The following is a 17,527-nucleotide window of genomic DNA, read 5'->3' as shown; positions in this document are numbered from 1 at the left end:
AACTAAAACCCAATTTGACCTTTCTTAACAAACAGATACAGAAATACAAATCAAACTTAAACTCCAAAGCTAAAATTCATTCCTAACACCTACAAATACCAATATAACTTACTTAAACTATCTCTGTTTCCTAACAGTTGGCAAGCTGAAGACTGATGCTGGATAATTCACTTTTCCTATAGAGATGACTTCCACGATGGGATAGGCATGTAACAATGAATTAGTCTTGTAGGTGCTGGTATAGAAGTTCCAGTAGAAACAGTGTAGAGTGGGGCACCAGGTATTCAAATCTTCTCAGAGCCCTTTTACTGCTGCTGCCTGCTTGATGGAAAAATGGCAGTCTGAGCCGTGCAGCTCCACAAGGCAATATTACAGGTTCCAGCAGCTTTGGGGGCGGGGGTGAGTCAGGTTGGATCCCACCTCTCCACTGTGGCTAGGACAAAGGATCTATATTCCTTAATCTGGATTCTTGAGATTGGTAATGTTTCAACCATAATTCAGCAACTCACTAATTTCATCAGAGGTTTCAGGGGCCCTTTATCCTTGCAGACTAATCATCTTCGTTGGCCGGGCCTGGCCTTAGAAATGTAAATGGCCTTTGTGCAATTTCCTTGGATTTGATCTCTACATTCACAGGGCTCATTAGTGCCTCTTCAGAGATAGTGAGGTGTTAGCTTCTCGAAGCCAGAACTTTCCTTTTGTTTGAGTCATGGCCAGCCTTGGCTTCAGTCATTTTAAAACCTTTGTCCAGTATGATTTTAAGATTTTATAAACTAGCCATTCTGATATATATATATATATATAAAATATACAGTGTGGTCTTTGACCCCTGACATTACTAAACATATCGCACATTTTAACACCAATTGCACTTTGCTAATGAAGTATTTTCTTCTTTGCCCAGTATGGACCTTATTCAGAAAAATGTGAAATTTGTACAGCAGCGGGATGTCCTGATCAATGCAAAGCTCCACATGTTGTGTGTAAAACAGCCACCTGTGTGCAAGTCAGTTGGACAGTATGTATAATACCTCTTATCTTTTTAATTCCATGGCAAAAATTAAGTATTTCTTATTTCATCATAAATTGGATTCTTTAAGTGTTCACATATGCAGAGTAAAGATTGGTTACTGTTAACTACTTCTGCATGTTGTAGGGAATATAGGTTCGAGCTGCTAGTCACACCTGAGGACAAAGCACCTCAAAACTCCTTAGCATAGAAATTAGTTCAAATCAGTTTTGAAGCACCAGATAGAATGATCCCAGCACCTAAGGATTGAGACAAATTACTGCTTGAACTTCATTACATGATCGTAGCAAGCAGCCAATGCCCATCAGTAATGCACTGAAGAATCCAGTTTTGGGCTAGTAAGGTAATGTCCTGGAAGGAACGGGGAGAGTGTGGCAAGGGAGCTGATGGTGGCTGCCACAGCTGTCAGGATGCTTGTGGAACTAGGTGGAATTTTTTTTTCAAGGCAACACTTTTCAGTGGTGGCCGCTGGCTAGACTGTATCACATCCAGAAAACCTGAGTGGAGTAGGCTCGAGGGCTGCTTTGCTCAGGGATACCAAATTTGCTTGCTATGTTTTGCATGTGCAGTGTGACATTCAGAAATACTTTAACATGTTTATATACTTAATTTTATTTCTGCAGACCCCAGCTGGTAATGGTGCTGACGTGACAGAGTACAGGCTGGAATGGGGAGTAGTGGAAGGTGTCATGCAAATCTGTTATTGTGGACCTGGTCTAAATTATGAAGTTAAGGGGCTCTTGCCAGCCACTACCTACTTCTGTAGAGTGCAGGTAATTGAAAAACTTTAACTATTTCAGTGTCAATGTATAGAACCTATGAACATGGCAAGGACAAGGTGGCAATATGTCCATGTAATATATACCACTGATGTGGTTATAAGGTGTTAATTGATAAAACAGGGAATAAGCATCTCCAGCCATTTCAAGATGAGATCCACCATCAGTCAATCTATTTTTTTATTTTAAAAAACTTTAATTGGATTAAATTAATTTTTTATGTTTTAATGTATTTTTTTATATTCACTAACTCTGTTGAAACAATGAATGCTGATGATATTAGGGAGTCGCTGCATAACAATGTAATTACAGATGAGGATAGTCATTCTCACCATTGCTCATTCCTTCAATTCTTGAAAGATTACTGGGTTTTCAATTAAACTCCAGAAGTCTATTTCAAATATTGATTGCTATTTGTATGAAGCAGAATTTCCTGTTGTGTACTAAATTTGCTTTTTACTACTTTAAACTTGTTCCACATTACAAATTAATTCAAACTAAATGGACAGATTTACTTTTTCCTACACCAGTTACTATCTTATATAGGCTGAAATGCCCAATTTTCTGCATCAAAATAAAAATAAGGTGCTATAAATTCTCAGCAGGTCTGGCAGCATCTGTGGAGAGGGAAACAGAGTTAATGTTTCATGTCGAATATGACTCTTCAGAACAAGTTTCTGCGTCGTTGCTCATATCTGTACAGCCTCATCACAACTTCCTCTGACCTATTGTTTGGGCTGTATGCTCCTAACATTCTGTTGACTTTGTGTAATACTGCTCTGCATCAGTTGGGTATGTTTACCATCAAGTCCATGTCCCCAAATCTCTTACAGCTTAGAATCATAAAATGGTTACAGCACAGAGGAGGTCATTCAGACCATTATGTCCATGTTGTCTCTCTGCAAGAACACCTCACTTAGTCCCACTCCCCAGCCTTTTCCTAGTCTAGTTCTGGAGTTGGTTATTTAAACACCATTTATGGAGGGTTTTTTTCCTTTTCTGTGTTGTTGCCTGCATTAAATTGCATCTGTCATTGATCTACCAACTCGATTATTTTGTTCAACTCCTTCTGTAAGTTCTAAGCTGCCTCCTCCAATTTCACTGCAACATCTACTCATTTGACCACGTTTGAGTTTCTGAATCAGTCTGTTATATAAATTAGAAACGGTAGTGTTCCCTGCACTGAACCCAAATGCGTCCCATTCAATTCTTACTCCCACCCTGACATACTCTACCAACTAGCATTCCTAATCTTCACGACCCTTCGGCAGAACTGAGTATAGTTAGGAGAAAGATGAAATATAAGCTGGTCTAAGGTGCCTCCTCCAATTAGCACTTTTCTTAGACAATATCACCACCTTCAACACCTCTTTGATCCTTTTGTCTGTGACATCTTTTGATTATCTGCTCCTATCACTGCTTGCTTATCTCCACAATCACCACACCCTCAACTTCTCACTCCCCCCGCCCCCCACCTTAGACCAGCTTATATTTCACCTTTCTCCTAACTATACTCAGTTCTGCCGAAGGGTCGTGAAGACTCGAAACGTTAACTGATTTCTTCTCCACCGATGCTGCCAGACCTGCTGAGTTTTTCCAGGTAATTCTGTTTTTGTTTTGGATTTCCAGCATCCGCAGTAGCTTTTAGCTTTTTGTTTTTAGCATTCCTAATGTTTACTTTGAATCCCTGCAGTTTTGAATGCAATTCAAAGCCTTTTATAGCACTTAAATAAATAAGAGTCATTCTTAATGAAGCTAATTGAGTTTGCAACCATTAACTGGACTAAACTCTGTTAATTGCTGCCAGTTAAAGACCAATTCAAAGTGCATTATTAAGAACTGAATATGTGCCAAAATACAATAGTGGATGTTATCAGGGGAAATGGAAAGTTACAGTTTCTGTATGTGACTTGAAAGCCAGATAACCTTAAAAAGTATAATGTATTGTCTGTTATTAACTTTCAAATCTCTCTTTTCAGGCATTGAATGTTGCTGGTGCAGGTCCTTTCAGTGATGTGGTTTTGTGTATGACTCCAGCATCTGTTCCAGCTGCTGTAAGTTTTCTACAAATAATGGATGAGGACCAGCTTGATATACCACTCGATTCCCCATCAACTTGTCTTGCCATACAATGGGAAGAGCCTCGTGATCATGGTTCTGAAATCACAAGCTACAGTATAGACTTTGGTGACAGACAGCCAATAATGGTGGACAGATCCACTAGCCATATCATTCAAAATCTACAGCCAGATACAACATACAGGTATGGTGAACTCCAAGGATTCAAGTGGTGGCTAGTTACTCTAAGTTGTTTGGTTATATGCCAAACTGAAGTTAATGTCCCACTCCAGGTTAGGTCTACAACTGCAGAAACCAAACAAACTTTTGGTGACCAGTGTGTCTTTTTTATATAACCAGATATGAGCCACTATTGTGCTCACTGTTCTCGTTATAAAAATGAATGAGATTAATTTAAATAGGATACTTCCAGATGAAGCATAATCGACTTTGCATTTAAGGCAGGATTGCCTTGAGTACTCCTTTCAGCCATCTGAAATCGGCCAGAGGGAAGCTGTATGTATATTGGAGCTCTAAACTAGATACAATCTTTTTAGCCATTTTTAAAAATAATTGCAGTTTTAGGGCATATTTGTAATACTGTTTTAGCTTCAAAACAATTAGTCTTTATTGAAGAATTTTTTGCTTCTTGTATCTAAACAAATAATGGATGAATATTTCTTGCTTGTTAATTCACTGGAAAGCAAACTATAACAGAAGCACGTAGAACATAAAGACTTTAAAATGAGGACATGCAGAAAAAGTGCTTTACAATACAAATTTTCACCAGAGCTCAGGGAGCGATATTGAGTTTATATTGCAAGCCACAGAATCTCATGGCAACCAGCAGGTCAAGTTTAAATTAATAAATAAAAGCAAAAAATGCCAGAAATTGACACCAGGTCAGCCAGCATCTGCAAGGTGAGAAACAGAATTAATGTTTCAGTTGGATCATCAGTGATGGAAGTTGGTTACGAAGCACTAAAATACAGGATTTCCTCAATGATGTGGTACAAGATTGAAGTGAGATCAGTAACCTCCAAAGCTGGGCTGCTAGCACCTGCAACAAACCACATCTGCGATTATATAAGGTCTAGGTAGCAACAACTGAGGAGAACTGGCAATGTAAGCACCAGCTCAGAAGGGACTAACTGCAGATCTGTGCCTGTTGCTGAAAGGACATTTAAAACCAACCCTGCACCAGATTTTCAGTACAGTCACTGGTAGACACAGAACAGTTAATTGGCACACAGTAAGGTCCCACAAATAGAGTGAAATAAATGACCAGATATCTTTTAGGTGTTGTTTGTAGGCTAAATGTTGACTATGACACCAGGACTCCCCTTTGAATGCTGCTATGAGACCCTGTATGTCTCATCTAATGACATTTGATAGTGCAGCACAGCTCACCTTAGAAAATCTCTCAATACTTGCTCTAATCTTGCCGTTGCGGTACCAAGATCAGAAATTGGCTATGATGTTCCTGTGTGGGATTTTGAATGTGAATGCAAATTGACCATATAAGCAATGTTCCCCCTAAGCTGCACAGCAACTTGAAAGACCCAATAGGCCACAAGTTACCATGCATGTGCAGCTGTGCAAAACTGTTAAAGAAATCACCTGTGCAGTCACAAAAACAATTACAGGCTACATTACTTACAAGTAGTAGTTGGTTTACCTTGCTATGTAAGATGTTGTACAGCTGACATCGAATCTGCATGTGGACATTGTTGCCTGTTCTAATCTAAAGTTGAAGCAATTATTAATGTAAAACAGTGTTACAGTACTTTATCATCAAAACCATTCTTCTTTGTACTTTCAGAATACGAGTACAGGCTGTAAACAGCATTGGACCTGGTCCTTTTAGCCACACCATTAAGGCAAAAACAAAACCACTGCCTCCAGAGCCACCTCGACTCGAATGTGTCGCCTTTAGTTATCAAACCCTGAAGCTCAAATGGGGAGAGGGAACTGCAAAAGTTTTAGCATCGGATGCCATTCAGTATGTCTTGCAAATGGAGGACAAGAATGGGAGGTAAGTTAGACAAAACCTGTTTCCAGTGGGTTCCACCAAAATAGTCAAATGGGATGTGTAAAAGTTGTACAAGGTGACTAATCTTTTTCTCCCTTCATGTGGAGAAATGCCTGGCCCCCAAAGGCTTCTCTTCCTGGTGCCGCTGTCATGATTAAGAATGCACTGTGTGAAAGACGCCGTGTGAAATGTTTATATGTGCCCCACTGGTCCATGTCATAGCTTGGTCTTATTACCCAAATTAAGACTTTGAGAGCTGCATGCAAGCATCGCATGATGTTGGATGCATGCCACGGTGCATACCATAAGGAGCAATTAAACACTTCCAGAAGCATTGTATATCAGCCAGGTGCAGAAAGGGTTGCAGACTCATTTAATCAATGTCACTGCTCATGGAGGCATGACTTCTCTCTATGAGCATGTTGTAAATGAAAGTATAGATTTATATAAGTGTTCTCTTTGTTATGTTCTCATGACCAAATAATAATTGACTCAGAATTCACATAATTTATAGGAATTCAGTTGTCAAACCCTCTCCTCACAAACTGACCCTTGGCTATGGAGAGCCATGATAGCTGTGCCTCAAAACCTTTCTTGTTGGTAAAATGCAATTGGGGAAGAATGATTTTGCTTAACATTGGTGAATAATAAAAGTAGGGGAAAAGTCACCCTAACTAATTAGAAAGAAAAAGTGCGTTAAAACAACCAGAAAGAAGAAAATTGGCTCAAATTTAATGGTCAGTGATGCATGTGACATAAATTTTATTAGAAAAATGTTAGAACCAATTGCAAGCCATAAAGAGCCCCATAAAAATAATAGGTTACAGCAGGAAGCACAGGTACATTACAGCTATAACCTGCAGCCTCAAAATAGCCCTCTTCAATAGAAGGAGGAAAACCCCATGTTTATTACTTGGTAGAGGTTGGAAATTGAAGTAGCCCAATCCGAAACTATGGTCCTAAATCTAAACACAGGAAACTATGGAGGTATGAGGCATAAGTTGGCTAAGGTAGATTGGAGAACTTCGTTAAAAAGCATGATGGTGGATAAGCAATGCATAATTTTTGAGGAATGGATATATGCATTGCAACAGTTATATGTTCGGTTCTGGTGCAAAAACACAAAAGGAAAAGCTGCCCAACCATGGCTAACAAAAGAAATTAAGGATAGTATTAGATCCAAAGAGGAGACATATAAAGTTGCTAGAAAAAGTAGCAAGCTTGAGGATTGGGAGCAGTTTAGAATTCAGCAAAGGAGGACAAAGAGATTGATTAAGAGGGGAAAAATAGAATCTGAGAGTAAGCTTGCAAGAAACATCAAAGTGGACTGTAAAAGTTTCTTTAAGTATTTAAAGAGAAAAAGATTAGTGAAGACAAATGTAGGTCCCTTACAGTCTGAGACGAGAGAATTTATAATAGAGAACAAGGAAATGGCAGAGCAATTGAACAACTACTTTAGTCCTGTCTTCACGCAAGAAGATACAAATAATTTCCCAGAAATGCTAGGGAACCAAGGGTCTAGTAAGGAGGAGGAATTGAAGGAAATTACTATTACTAAAATAATATTGCTGGAGAAATTAATGGGACTGAAAACTGATAAATCCCCAGGGCCTGATAATTGACATCCCAGGGTAGTAAAAGAGGTGGCCATCGAAATAGTGGATACGTTGGTTGTCATAGCCCAAAACTCTGTAGATTCTGGAACAGTATGGAAGATTGGAGGGTGGCAAATGTAACCCCATTATTTAGAAAAGGAGGGATGGCAAAAATAGCTAATTACAGACTGGTTAGCCTAACATCAGTAGTAAGGAAAATGCTAGTGTCTGTTATAAAGAATGTGTTATCAGGGCACTTAGAAAATATCAGTGGGATTAGACAAAGTCAGCATGGATTTATGAAAGGGAAAGCATGTTTGACAAACCTGTTGGAGTTTTTTAAGGACGTAACTAGTGTATTTGGATTTTCATAAAGCTTTTGATAAAGTCCCATGTAAGAGGTTAGTGTGCAAAATAAAAGCACATGGATTGAGAATTGGTTAACAGACAAGAAACAGAGAGCAGGAATAAATGGGTCTTTTTCAAACTGGCAGGCAGTGACTAGTGCGGTACCGCAAGGATCAGTGCATGGGACCCAGCTATTCACAATATATATCAATGATTTAGATGAGGGAACCAAATGTAATATTTTCAAGTTTGCTGATGGCATGAAAATTGGTGGGAATGTGAGTGGTGAGGAGGATGTTAAGAGGCTTCAAGGCGATTTAGACAAATTGAGTGAGTGGACAAATACATGGCAGATGCAGTATAACGTGGATAAGTGTGAAGTTATCTACTTCGGTAGGAAAAACAAAATGGTAGAGTATTATTTAAATGGAGATATATTGGGAAATGTTGACGTACAAAGGGACCTGGGTGTCCTTGTACACCAGTCACTGAAAGCAAGCATGCAGGTGCAGCAAACCGTTAAGAAGGAAAATGGTATGTTGACCTTCATTGAGAGAGGACTTGAGAACATGAGCATGGATGTCTTACTACAGCTGTACAGGCCCTTGGTGAGACCACACCTGGAGTAATGTGTGCAGTTTTGGTTTCCTTACCTAAGAAAGGATATACTTGCCATAGAGGGAGTGTAGCGAAGGTTCACCAGACTAATTCCTGGGATGTCAGGATTGTCATATGAAGAGGGATTGGGTCAACCAGGCCTGTATTCACTAGATTTTAGAAGAATGAGAGTGGATCTCATTGAAACATAAGATTCTGACAGGGCTGGACAGATTGGATGCAAGGATGATGTTCCCTCTAGCTAGGGGAGTCTAGAGCAAGGGGTCACAGTCTCAGGATATGAGGTAGGCCATTTTGGACTGAGATGAGAACTTCTTCACTTGGAGGGTGGTGAACCTGTGGGATTCTCTACCACTGAAGGCTGTGGAGGCCAAGTCACTGAATATATTTAAGAAGGATATAGATTTCCAGACTCTAAAGGCATCAAGGGGTATGGAGAGAGAGTGGGAGTATGGCTTTGAGATGGAGGATCAGCCATGATATTGAATGGGGGAGCAGGCTCGAAGGGCCGAATGACCTACTCCTCCTATCTTCTATGTTTCTGTGTCTATGTTTCTATGAGAACAAGTCTGAAGATGCCTTTAAAAACCTGGGTTACCTTTCAGGTATTCAACATTATACAGGGGACCATGCCACACACACAAAGTTCAAAGGCTCAGCGAATCAACATGCTACAGATTTAAAATTCAGGCGTGTAATGAAGCAGGTGAAGGACCCTTTTCTGAAGTTTACACTTTCACAACTACCAAATCTCCCCCATCTCCTCTTAAAGGTAAGTGTTTATTGGTATCAATTTTACTTTGTCGTTAAATGATATTAGATGGTTAGAACCATTGGTTAACTTTACATGGCAAGGTAAGCAATAATTAGAAGTACCAATTTCAGGTTTTGAAGCTGCCATGGTTAGCCTTTCGGTAACCTCAAAGAAAGTTTCCAGATGCTCCATTTTAAAGGCATTAAAAGACCATAATCTAAACAGCTGTTTCATTTTCTAAAATTATGTCTGCTTTTCAAGTGTAACATTTACTTCCCTTTCATTCCACCTCTCCATGCTCCCCCATTCCAAAATTAGCCCTGCTCACCTCTTGCTTCCAGAATACGCCCCTTCACATAAAAGGACACACCCATCTAATTTGGTAACTTCGCCATAATCACTATCAATGTCATTCAGTAAAATGTTAACAGAAAATACATTTGCAGTTGAATGAAACTGGAAAAGGAGGTTTTTTATTTCCTGGTAAATTGCCATCCTATAAAGGAAGGGAAGATCAGAGGGGCCATCATCCTTAATCTGATGATGTAAACCTTCTCCTGACTGGTTCTGAGCAGCACTACTAAAAAATCTGCAAGTGGCAATTCAGTCACAGGTGGTGCCTTGCCTGAGGAGAAAAGAGTTGGATTTTATATCCATGTGAAACACACAGCAATAATTGTAAAGAACAACATACAGCTGATATGCACCCTCCTGATATTAGATTTGTGTTTTCCTTATAAAGACAACTATATTAATTTCATAACCTGCCTGTTTTGTCATTTGCATCCCTAAATTAATCTGCCTAATCCCCTTCTGACTAGCTCCAAGATTAGAGCAACTGAAGGAGAATGTGTGTGATCTCACATGGGAAGCTTTGCCAGCAATGAAGGGGGATCCAATTGTTTACAACGTTCAGGCCATGGTTGGCAAAGACTCTGAATTCAAACAGGTAAAGTCTCATTTAGATACACTTGGACATTGCAAATTTAAGTGTTGCTACAGAATTAGCCTGAACTGCTATGATACTTAGTGTTCTCTGCTCACCTTGTTTAGTACCTGTTAACTTGCGAATTTTTCTCGGACCCTGGTTTTACTTTCCTGTTATTATCTCTTGATGCTGTGTTCTCTTCTCAAACCAAAAAAGGTGGTGATCTTAACAGCTCTACCATCCCACTCGAGCAAATAAAAGGCAGGGTTGTGTAACCTGTTACCTGGTGATTACTTTTTTGCTGCTGATGCATATGATAGCACAACCCACCCTACTGTTGACACACCAGAGAATAGGTGAATTAAATTTTCCAAGGCAGAGATTTAAACTCAAAAGCTTCTGAATGAGTTTGTTGCTTTACTACTGTGGGTACCGGTCTGTTAGTGAGAGCATTCCACTAAGATTTGAGCACCCAATGGTGCTCCAGTGTTCTTAACTTCAAGGATGGGATATCTTGGTGCCTCAGTTTCAGGGATTGGATGTTAATCATAGTTTGCGATATTATTAAGGAAAAGTAAATTCTTTTCTTAAACATAGGCGTCTCTATGCTTCAACAGTATTCTGATACAAATTGTAATTTGAATCTACAAACAAATCCACTGCTTTCTCATTGCACAGCTTGAATGCAACGCAGGTCAGACAAGTGATCCTACAATGTTGTGGCCTCTGGGAGCATGGTATTGGTAAATATACCCAAGTACATAAAGGAGAATCTGGCAGTACAACATTGCAGCATTAATTGATGCATTTACCTTATTGAGTTAATTCATTCTCAAGTTCAAGCATCAATCAAATAAATAGGACTCTTGTATTTTTGTCTTTTTTTTATTACCAAGGAGCTAAATTAATCTAGTCAACAATAGTTTTCAGCAGTTTTTATTAGTTCTGTAATACAAGCTGTTTTTTTGGTCTGTTTCAGGAAATGATCAAACAGGACATATATTTCTACAGAATGATATGGAGTTGGTTTAATAACCAATATTTTGCACAATTAAAGATTTCCTTCCTGAAAGTAACATTGTTAGTATGAATAGTAATGGTAATTAACTACAATCTCATCATTGATTAGTAATGAATTGTTGAAATTTATGCTTCTATACTTGCATTCGTCATCAGTTCAAATGTGTGGCAACTCAGTATAATTGGATTTAAATAACATATGATTTTCTTGAAGTTTTTCTCCTGGACAATAGTATGGTCATTCCCTTTTCTTTAAGAAGCAGTCATAAAAAGAGGAGGGGGAGAAGTTACTGGGTATTTCAGTGGTCTTATCCTATGCTGCTTTATAATACTGTCACTTCTTCCAGGAATGCAAATACTGGTTATGTTACTGGATTAATAATCCAGAGAGCATGCATTCAAATCCCACCACAGTATTTTGAATTAAATTGCATAAGAAGCATCTATCAATAAAAGTGACCATGAAGCTATCAGATTATCATTAAAACCCCAACTGATCCACGAATGTCCTTTAGGGAAGGAAACCTCTTGTTCTTGACCCATCCAGCCTATACATGATTCCAGTTCCATACCAAGATGTTTGACTCTTAACTGCCCTCCAAAGTGACTTTGCAACTCACTTGGTTGTATTAAACAATGGAATAACCTTCACCACACAGACTGCAATGGTTCAATTAGAAGACCCATAACCAGAGATGGACAATAAATGCCAGCTTTTCCAGCAATACTCACATGCCTAGGGAGTAATCTAAAGATCCTCTTTATCCATATTCCCTGCACATGCTGACCTAGATTGGCTGCTAGTCTGGCAATATATCAAAGTTAAAATTCTCAACCTTGTGTTCCAACCTTTCCATGGCCTTGGACCTCCCAATCTTCTCTTGTCCCACAATCTTCTGAGAGCTCTGCATTCCTCCAGTCCTGCATCATCTACTTCCATCATCCCATCATTGGTGGCAGTGTGTTCAACCCTAAGTTCTGCAATTCCCTCCCGAAAAATCTCTATCTTCCTCTGTTACTTTAAGACGCTTCTTAAAACCTGGCCTTATGACCTGATCTAATATGTGACTAGATGTCAATTTTTGTTTGATAATACTCTTCTGAAGTGCCTCAAGCAGTGTGCAATGTTAAAGGTGCTATTTAAATCCAAGTTGTTTAATATAAACAAAGCTAACAAAGCATTCATACCATTTTTAGTCATAGTGCTATCCAACTCTAAACTGGTTTGACATGTTGAGAGTTTTAATTCAAGCAAAAGAACAAATATAAATATAGCATCCAAGCTCTATACTTTACATTCTCCATTTATTTTGCCAGTTTAAGTAGAGATATTTATTATATTTTCCCTTTAGATTCAGGCTCCAGAGGGATAGAATCATAAAAATTTACAGTATGGAAGGAGGCAATTTGACCCATCGTGTCCAAACTGGTTGACAAGTGGCTGTCCAGCCTAATTCCACTTTCTAGCTTTTGGTACTTAGTCTTGTAGGTTACAACGCCTCAAGTGAATATCCAAGTATCTATTAAATGTTGAGGGTTTCTGCCACTACCACCCTTTCAGGCTGAGAATTTCACATCTCTAACAGGCTCAGGGTTCAAACATTTCCCTTTGAATCCCCTCTGAACATCCTGCCTCTTACCCTAAATCAATGACCCTCTGGTAATGGACCCTAACAAAGGGGAAAAAGACCTTCCTTATCTAGACCCCTCATGATTTTGTACATCAGTTATGTCTCTGCTCAACCCCCTCTGTTCCAAAGAGAACAATCCCAGCCTGTCCAATCTCTCCACATAACAAAAATTCTCTGGTCCAGGCAACATCCTTGTAAATCTCCTCTGCATCCTTTCTAGTGCAGTAATATCTTTCCTGTAATGCAGTGACCAGAACTGTACTCCAGCTGTAGCCTTACTAGTGTTTTATGCTGTTCTTGAATATAAGAACTGGAAAATTATTCTATGCCTCAATTAAGAAAGGCAAGTACCCCGCATGCCTTCTCAATCACCTTATCTACCTGTCCAGCCACCTTCAGGGATCTGTGGACATGCACTTCAAGGTCCCTCTGTTCTTCTACACTTCTGTTTCTTCGCTTCTGCTTTAGTTGTGTTGGTATCACAGACTAATATCCATAATCTGCCAACATTTATATGGATAGCGCTAGCTAAACCGGGCATGACCTGCTGAGATGGTAGTCCTGATAATGAAAACTTTTAAATAGTAATCTAAATATGGGTCTTGGAAGATTTCAAGTGATGGGGCTGTGACTATTTCCTATGGCGACTTGTTCCATTGTGGGATTGTCATTGGGAAGAAAGATTCAGACATTTGTTTCTGTCAATTCCCAGTTCTCAGTATCCTTCCATTTATTGTGTTATTTCTTGCCTTGCTAGACTTTCCAGATGCATTACCTCATACATCTCTGAATTGAATTCCATTTCCCACTATTCCACCACCAGTCCATTGATATCCTCCTGTCGTCTACAGATTTCTTCCTCGCTATCAATCACATGGCCAATTTTTGTATCATCTGAAAACTTTATAATCATACATTCAAGTCCAAATCATTGATTTTTTTAAAAATCATTCATGGGATGTGGATTTTACAGTTATGCTGGTTAAGCCAGCATTTATTGCCCATCCCTAGTTGCCCTTCTTCAGAGGGCATTTTAAGAGTCAACCACATTGCTGTGGGTCTGGAGTCACATGTAGGCCAGACCAGGTAAGGACGGCAGATTTCCTTCCCTAAAGGACATTTGTAAACCAAGTGGGTTTTTACAATAATCGGCAATGGTTTCATGGTCATCATCAGACTTTTAATTCCAGATTTTTATTAAATTCAAATTTCACCATCTGCCATGGTGGGATTTGAACCCGGCCCCCAGAACATTACCCTAGGTTTATGGAATACCACTATGCCTATGCCATTAAGAACAAGGCCCCTGGTACTGAGCCCTATGGAACCCCAGTGGAAACAGTGTCCCAAACACAAATACACCCATTAACTATTTGTTGACGTTTGTTTCCCGCCACTGAGCAGATTTTTGGATCCAATTTGCCACTTTTCCTTGAATCCCATGGGCTTTTAATTTACTGACCAGTCTGCCATGTGGGAGCTTATCAATAGCCTTGCTAAAATCCATGTAGACTACATCAAATTCGCTACCCTCATTGAGCCCCCTTGTTACCTCCTCAAAAAAGTTCTATTATGTTAGTTAGAGACGACATTCCCTTAACTTCATGCTGACTGATTAATTTGTGCCTTTCTAAATGAAGGTTTCAGGCTCCATAGGGATACCTGTCCCTCATTCAGAGATTCACATCTCAACTGGACCTTCAGCATATTACAGTGTGAACTGGACTTTTGAGGCATTCCAAGGACTGTAAAAGGAAGAACTTGTGTTTATATAGTGATTTTGTGCCAAAGAGCTTTACAACTAATGGTAACAATAGGAAATAAAATCACACATGGGGTGATTTTGAAGTGCAGTCATTGTTGTAATGTAGGAAACAAGGCAGCTAATTTGCCCAGGGCAAGGTTCCACAAACAGCTTATTGATGTTGATTGAGAGACAAATATTGGCCAGAACACCCAGGGGAGAACTTCCCTCTAATTCTTCAAAATATTGCCACATCCACTTGAAAGAGCAGTTGGGGCCTTGGATGAACGCCTCATCCAAAAGGCTACACCTCCGGCAGTGCAGGGCTTCCTCAGTACTGCAATTGAGTGTCAACCTGGATTCTGTGCTGATGTCTCTGAAGTGAGATTTGAACCTGCAACCTTCTGATACAAGGGGGGGAAAGTGCTACTATTGAACCACAGCTAACAGTTCCACACCTATCCACATGCTAAAACTCAGCTACATACCCGTACTTGGTTGATCCTGTAAGGAATGTTGTTAATGGAATGACAAGTTGCTACGTCTGTAGTGGTTCTTTCGAAATGGGATTGGCTGATTGCAAACAGATTCAGCAAGTTAGCTGAATTTGAATCTCTCATTTTGGCCAACAGCTGCTTTATCTGTCCGTGCTGTATCACTTCTCCCTGCTTCTCCATGTGTGATTTTATTTCCCAGCACAACTAATGATTGCAACATTCAGATATATAAAGAGATGATGCAACAAAACATTGCTCATAATGTGCATTTGCTTAAAATTAGTGTTTGTTTAATATTTGTACAATTCTTGGAAAGGTGACTAAACCATAAAACCATTGTAAAAGCAATTCAAATGTAAAAGGATAATCTGATTTCCTGCAGGAGAAAACACCGGGACCATGGCTGCTACTGTTTCTAATATGTTCACACTGTGTTTGATATGTTCCTTTTGTATCTATTCAAATGCATAATCTTAAATAAGCATTTCGCTGTGCCGCTTTGAAAACCTCTTGCTGTAATTTGTTTTAGTACTGTGAGTTGTAAATTTGTATATGTGATTTTGAATTCATGAAGGCTCACACCTTTTAAAATGTATTAGAATTTTTCAAAGGAATACTAGGAGTATTTTTGAAGTTTGAGTCATGATACAGCCTATTGAAACACTGCCATGCTGTGCCATAGAGTTATAGGCTGCAACTTCTGCCCATAGTGTTCCAAGCTTTCAGTTCTTAATTGAAACTATTGCAGGTACCAAGAAGAGAGAACAGTAAAAGGCACCATTGAAACCTAGTTTCAACCATGGTGACAGGATATAAAGTAGATGGGCAGAGTCACCTACCAGCAGTTACAAATGATGTATAGCATGGTCAGTGCAAGCAAATGGTGTACAAAGTTGTGCATGAATGTGTGGTTGATTATGTTCAGTAATTGACATTACATTGCTCAGAAAGTTAAAAAAACTAAAGCCCAAGCAAAAGATATGTCAGATAATCTTGTCACTTTATTTGGTTTGAAGAGTTATGAATGACAATTGTCTTTCAAGGCATAAAGGAAAGATGTGAAAGCTTGCTTCCAGTGGCGACAAGTTGTGAATATCGTGCTGCTCCGCATCTGTGAAAAAACCATCACTAGTTTGTTTTAATTTTTAATTCATTCATACAATTTGGGCAGCACAAACGCCTTGAATCATGGCACTTGGTGTGCTTTAGGTTCTGCCACAGTGCTGTTAGGCAGAGAGTTCCAAGATTTTGACCCAGTGACAAGAATGAACGACAGTGTATTTCAAAGTCAGGATAGTGTGTAAATTGGGCGAAAACCTGAGGTATTGGTGTTCCCATGCATGTGTAGCCCTTGAGCTTCTACAAGGTAGAGGCCATGAGTTTGGAAGGTGGAAGCCTTGGTGAGTTTCTGCAGTGCATCTTGTAGATGATACACATTGCTGCCACTGTGCATCGGTGGTGGAGGGATTGTCAAAGAAACTGGCTGCTTTGTCCTGTATGATATTGAGCTACTTGAGTGTTGTTAGAGCTGCCACCATCCAGACAAGTGGAGAGTATTTCATCACACTGCTGACTTGTGTCTTATAGGTGCAGGTTTTGGAGAGTAAGAAGGTGAGTTACTCACTGCAAAATGCCCAATCTTTGACCTGCTCTTGTAGTCACAGTATTTATATGGCTAGTCCAGGTCAATGGTGAACCCGCAGGAGTTGATCGTGAGGAATTCAGCAATGATAATGACCTTTGATGTCAGAAGGGCATGGTGGTAGACTCTCTCTTTTGGAGATGGTTATTGCCTGGCACTTGTGTGGCTGCCAAGCTTGAATTTTGTTGCGGGCATGATCTGCTTCATTATCTGAAGAAGTGTGAATGGAATTGAACACTGCACAATCGTCAACGAACATCTCTACTTCTGATCTTATAGTGGAGGGTAGGTTATTGTTGAAGCGGCAGATGATGTTAGGGCCTTGGATGCTATCCTTAGGAGCACTTGTCACAATGTCTTGGGGTTGAGATGTTTGGCCTCCATCAACCACAGCCGTCTTCCTTTGTGCTAGGTATGACTTCAACCAATGGAGAGTTTTCCTTCTGATTCTCATTAACTTCAATTTTGCTAGGGCCCCTTGCTGCCACACTCAGTTAAAGGCTGCCTTGATGTCAATGGCAGCCACTCTTAACTCACCTCTGGAGTTCAGCTCTTTTGTCCATGTTTGGACTATGGTAGTAATGAGGTCTGGAGCTGAATAATCCTGGCAGATTATTGGTGAGTAAGTTTATTAACACTAATGAAACTTTCTATGGTTTTGCTGATGAAGCAGTAATTGTCTGGATTGGATTTATCCTGCTTTTTGTGGACAGGACCTACCTGGGCCATTTTCCATTTTGTCAGGTAGATGCTTGTGTTGTAGCTGTGCTAGAGGAACAGAACTTCACAGCCGGGATGTTGTCAGGGTCCATAACCGTTGATGTATCCAGTGTGTTCAGCAGTTTCTTCTT

At 39.7% G+C, this 17,527-nt stretch overlaps 1 protein-coding gene across 4 annotated transcripts in view; it reads left to right on the top strand.

Moving 5' to 3' along the window:
- fndc3a (fibronectin type III domain containing 3A) overlaps positions 1 to 17,527 on the top strand; it is a 206,763-nt gene that overhangs the window by 177,222 nt on the left and 12,014 nt on the right. For all 4 annotated transcript variants that reach the window (XM_078559450.1, XM_078559449.1, XM_078559452.1 and 1 more), the window contains 6 exons: positions 905 to 1,018; positions 1,654 to 1,803; positions 3,789 to 4,072; positions 5,690 to 5,902; positions 9,066 to 9,232; positions 10,036 to 10,163. In XM_078559450.1, coding sequence (XP_078415576.1) covers positions 905 to 1,018; positions 1,654 to 1,803; positions 3,789 to 4,072; positions 5,690 to 5,902; positions 9,066 to 9,232; positions 10,036 to 10,163 — 1,056 coding nt within the window. The remainder of the gene's footprint in view (positions 1 to 904; positions 1,019 to 1,653; positions 1,804 to 3,788; positions 4,073 to 5,689; positions 5,903 to 9,065; positions 9,233 to 10,035; positions 10,164 to 17,527) is intronic.

Source organism: Cetorhinus maximus, chromosome 16 (assembly GCF_964194155.1).
Source record: "Cetorhinus maximus chromosome 16, sCetMax3.hap1.1, whole genome shotgun sequence".
Lineage (NCBI taxonomy): Eukaryota > Metazoa > Chordata > Chondrichthyes > Lamniformes > Cetorhinidae > Cetorhinus > Cetorhinus maximus.
Note: the sequence above shows the minus strand (reverse complement) of the source record. Positions and strands in the feature narration are given on the sequence as shown.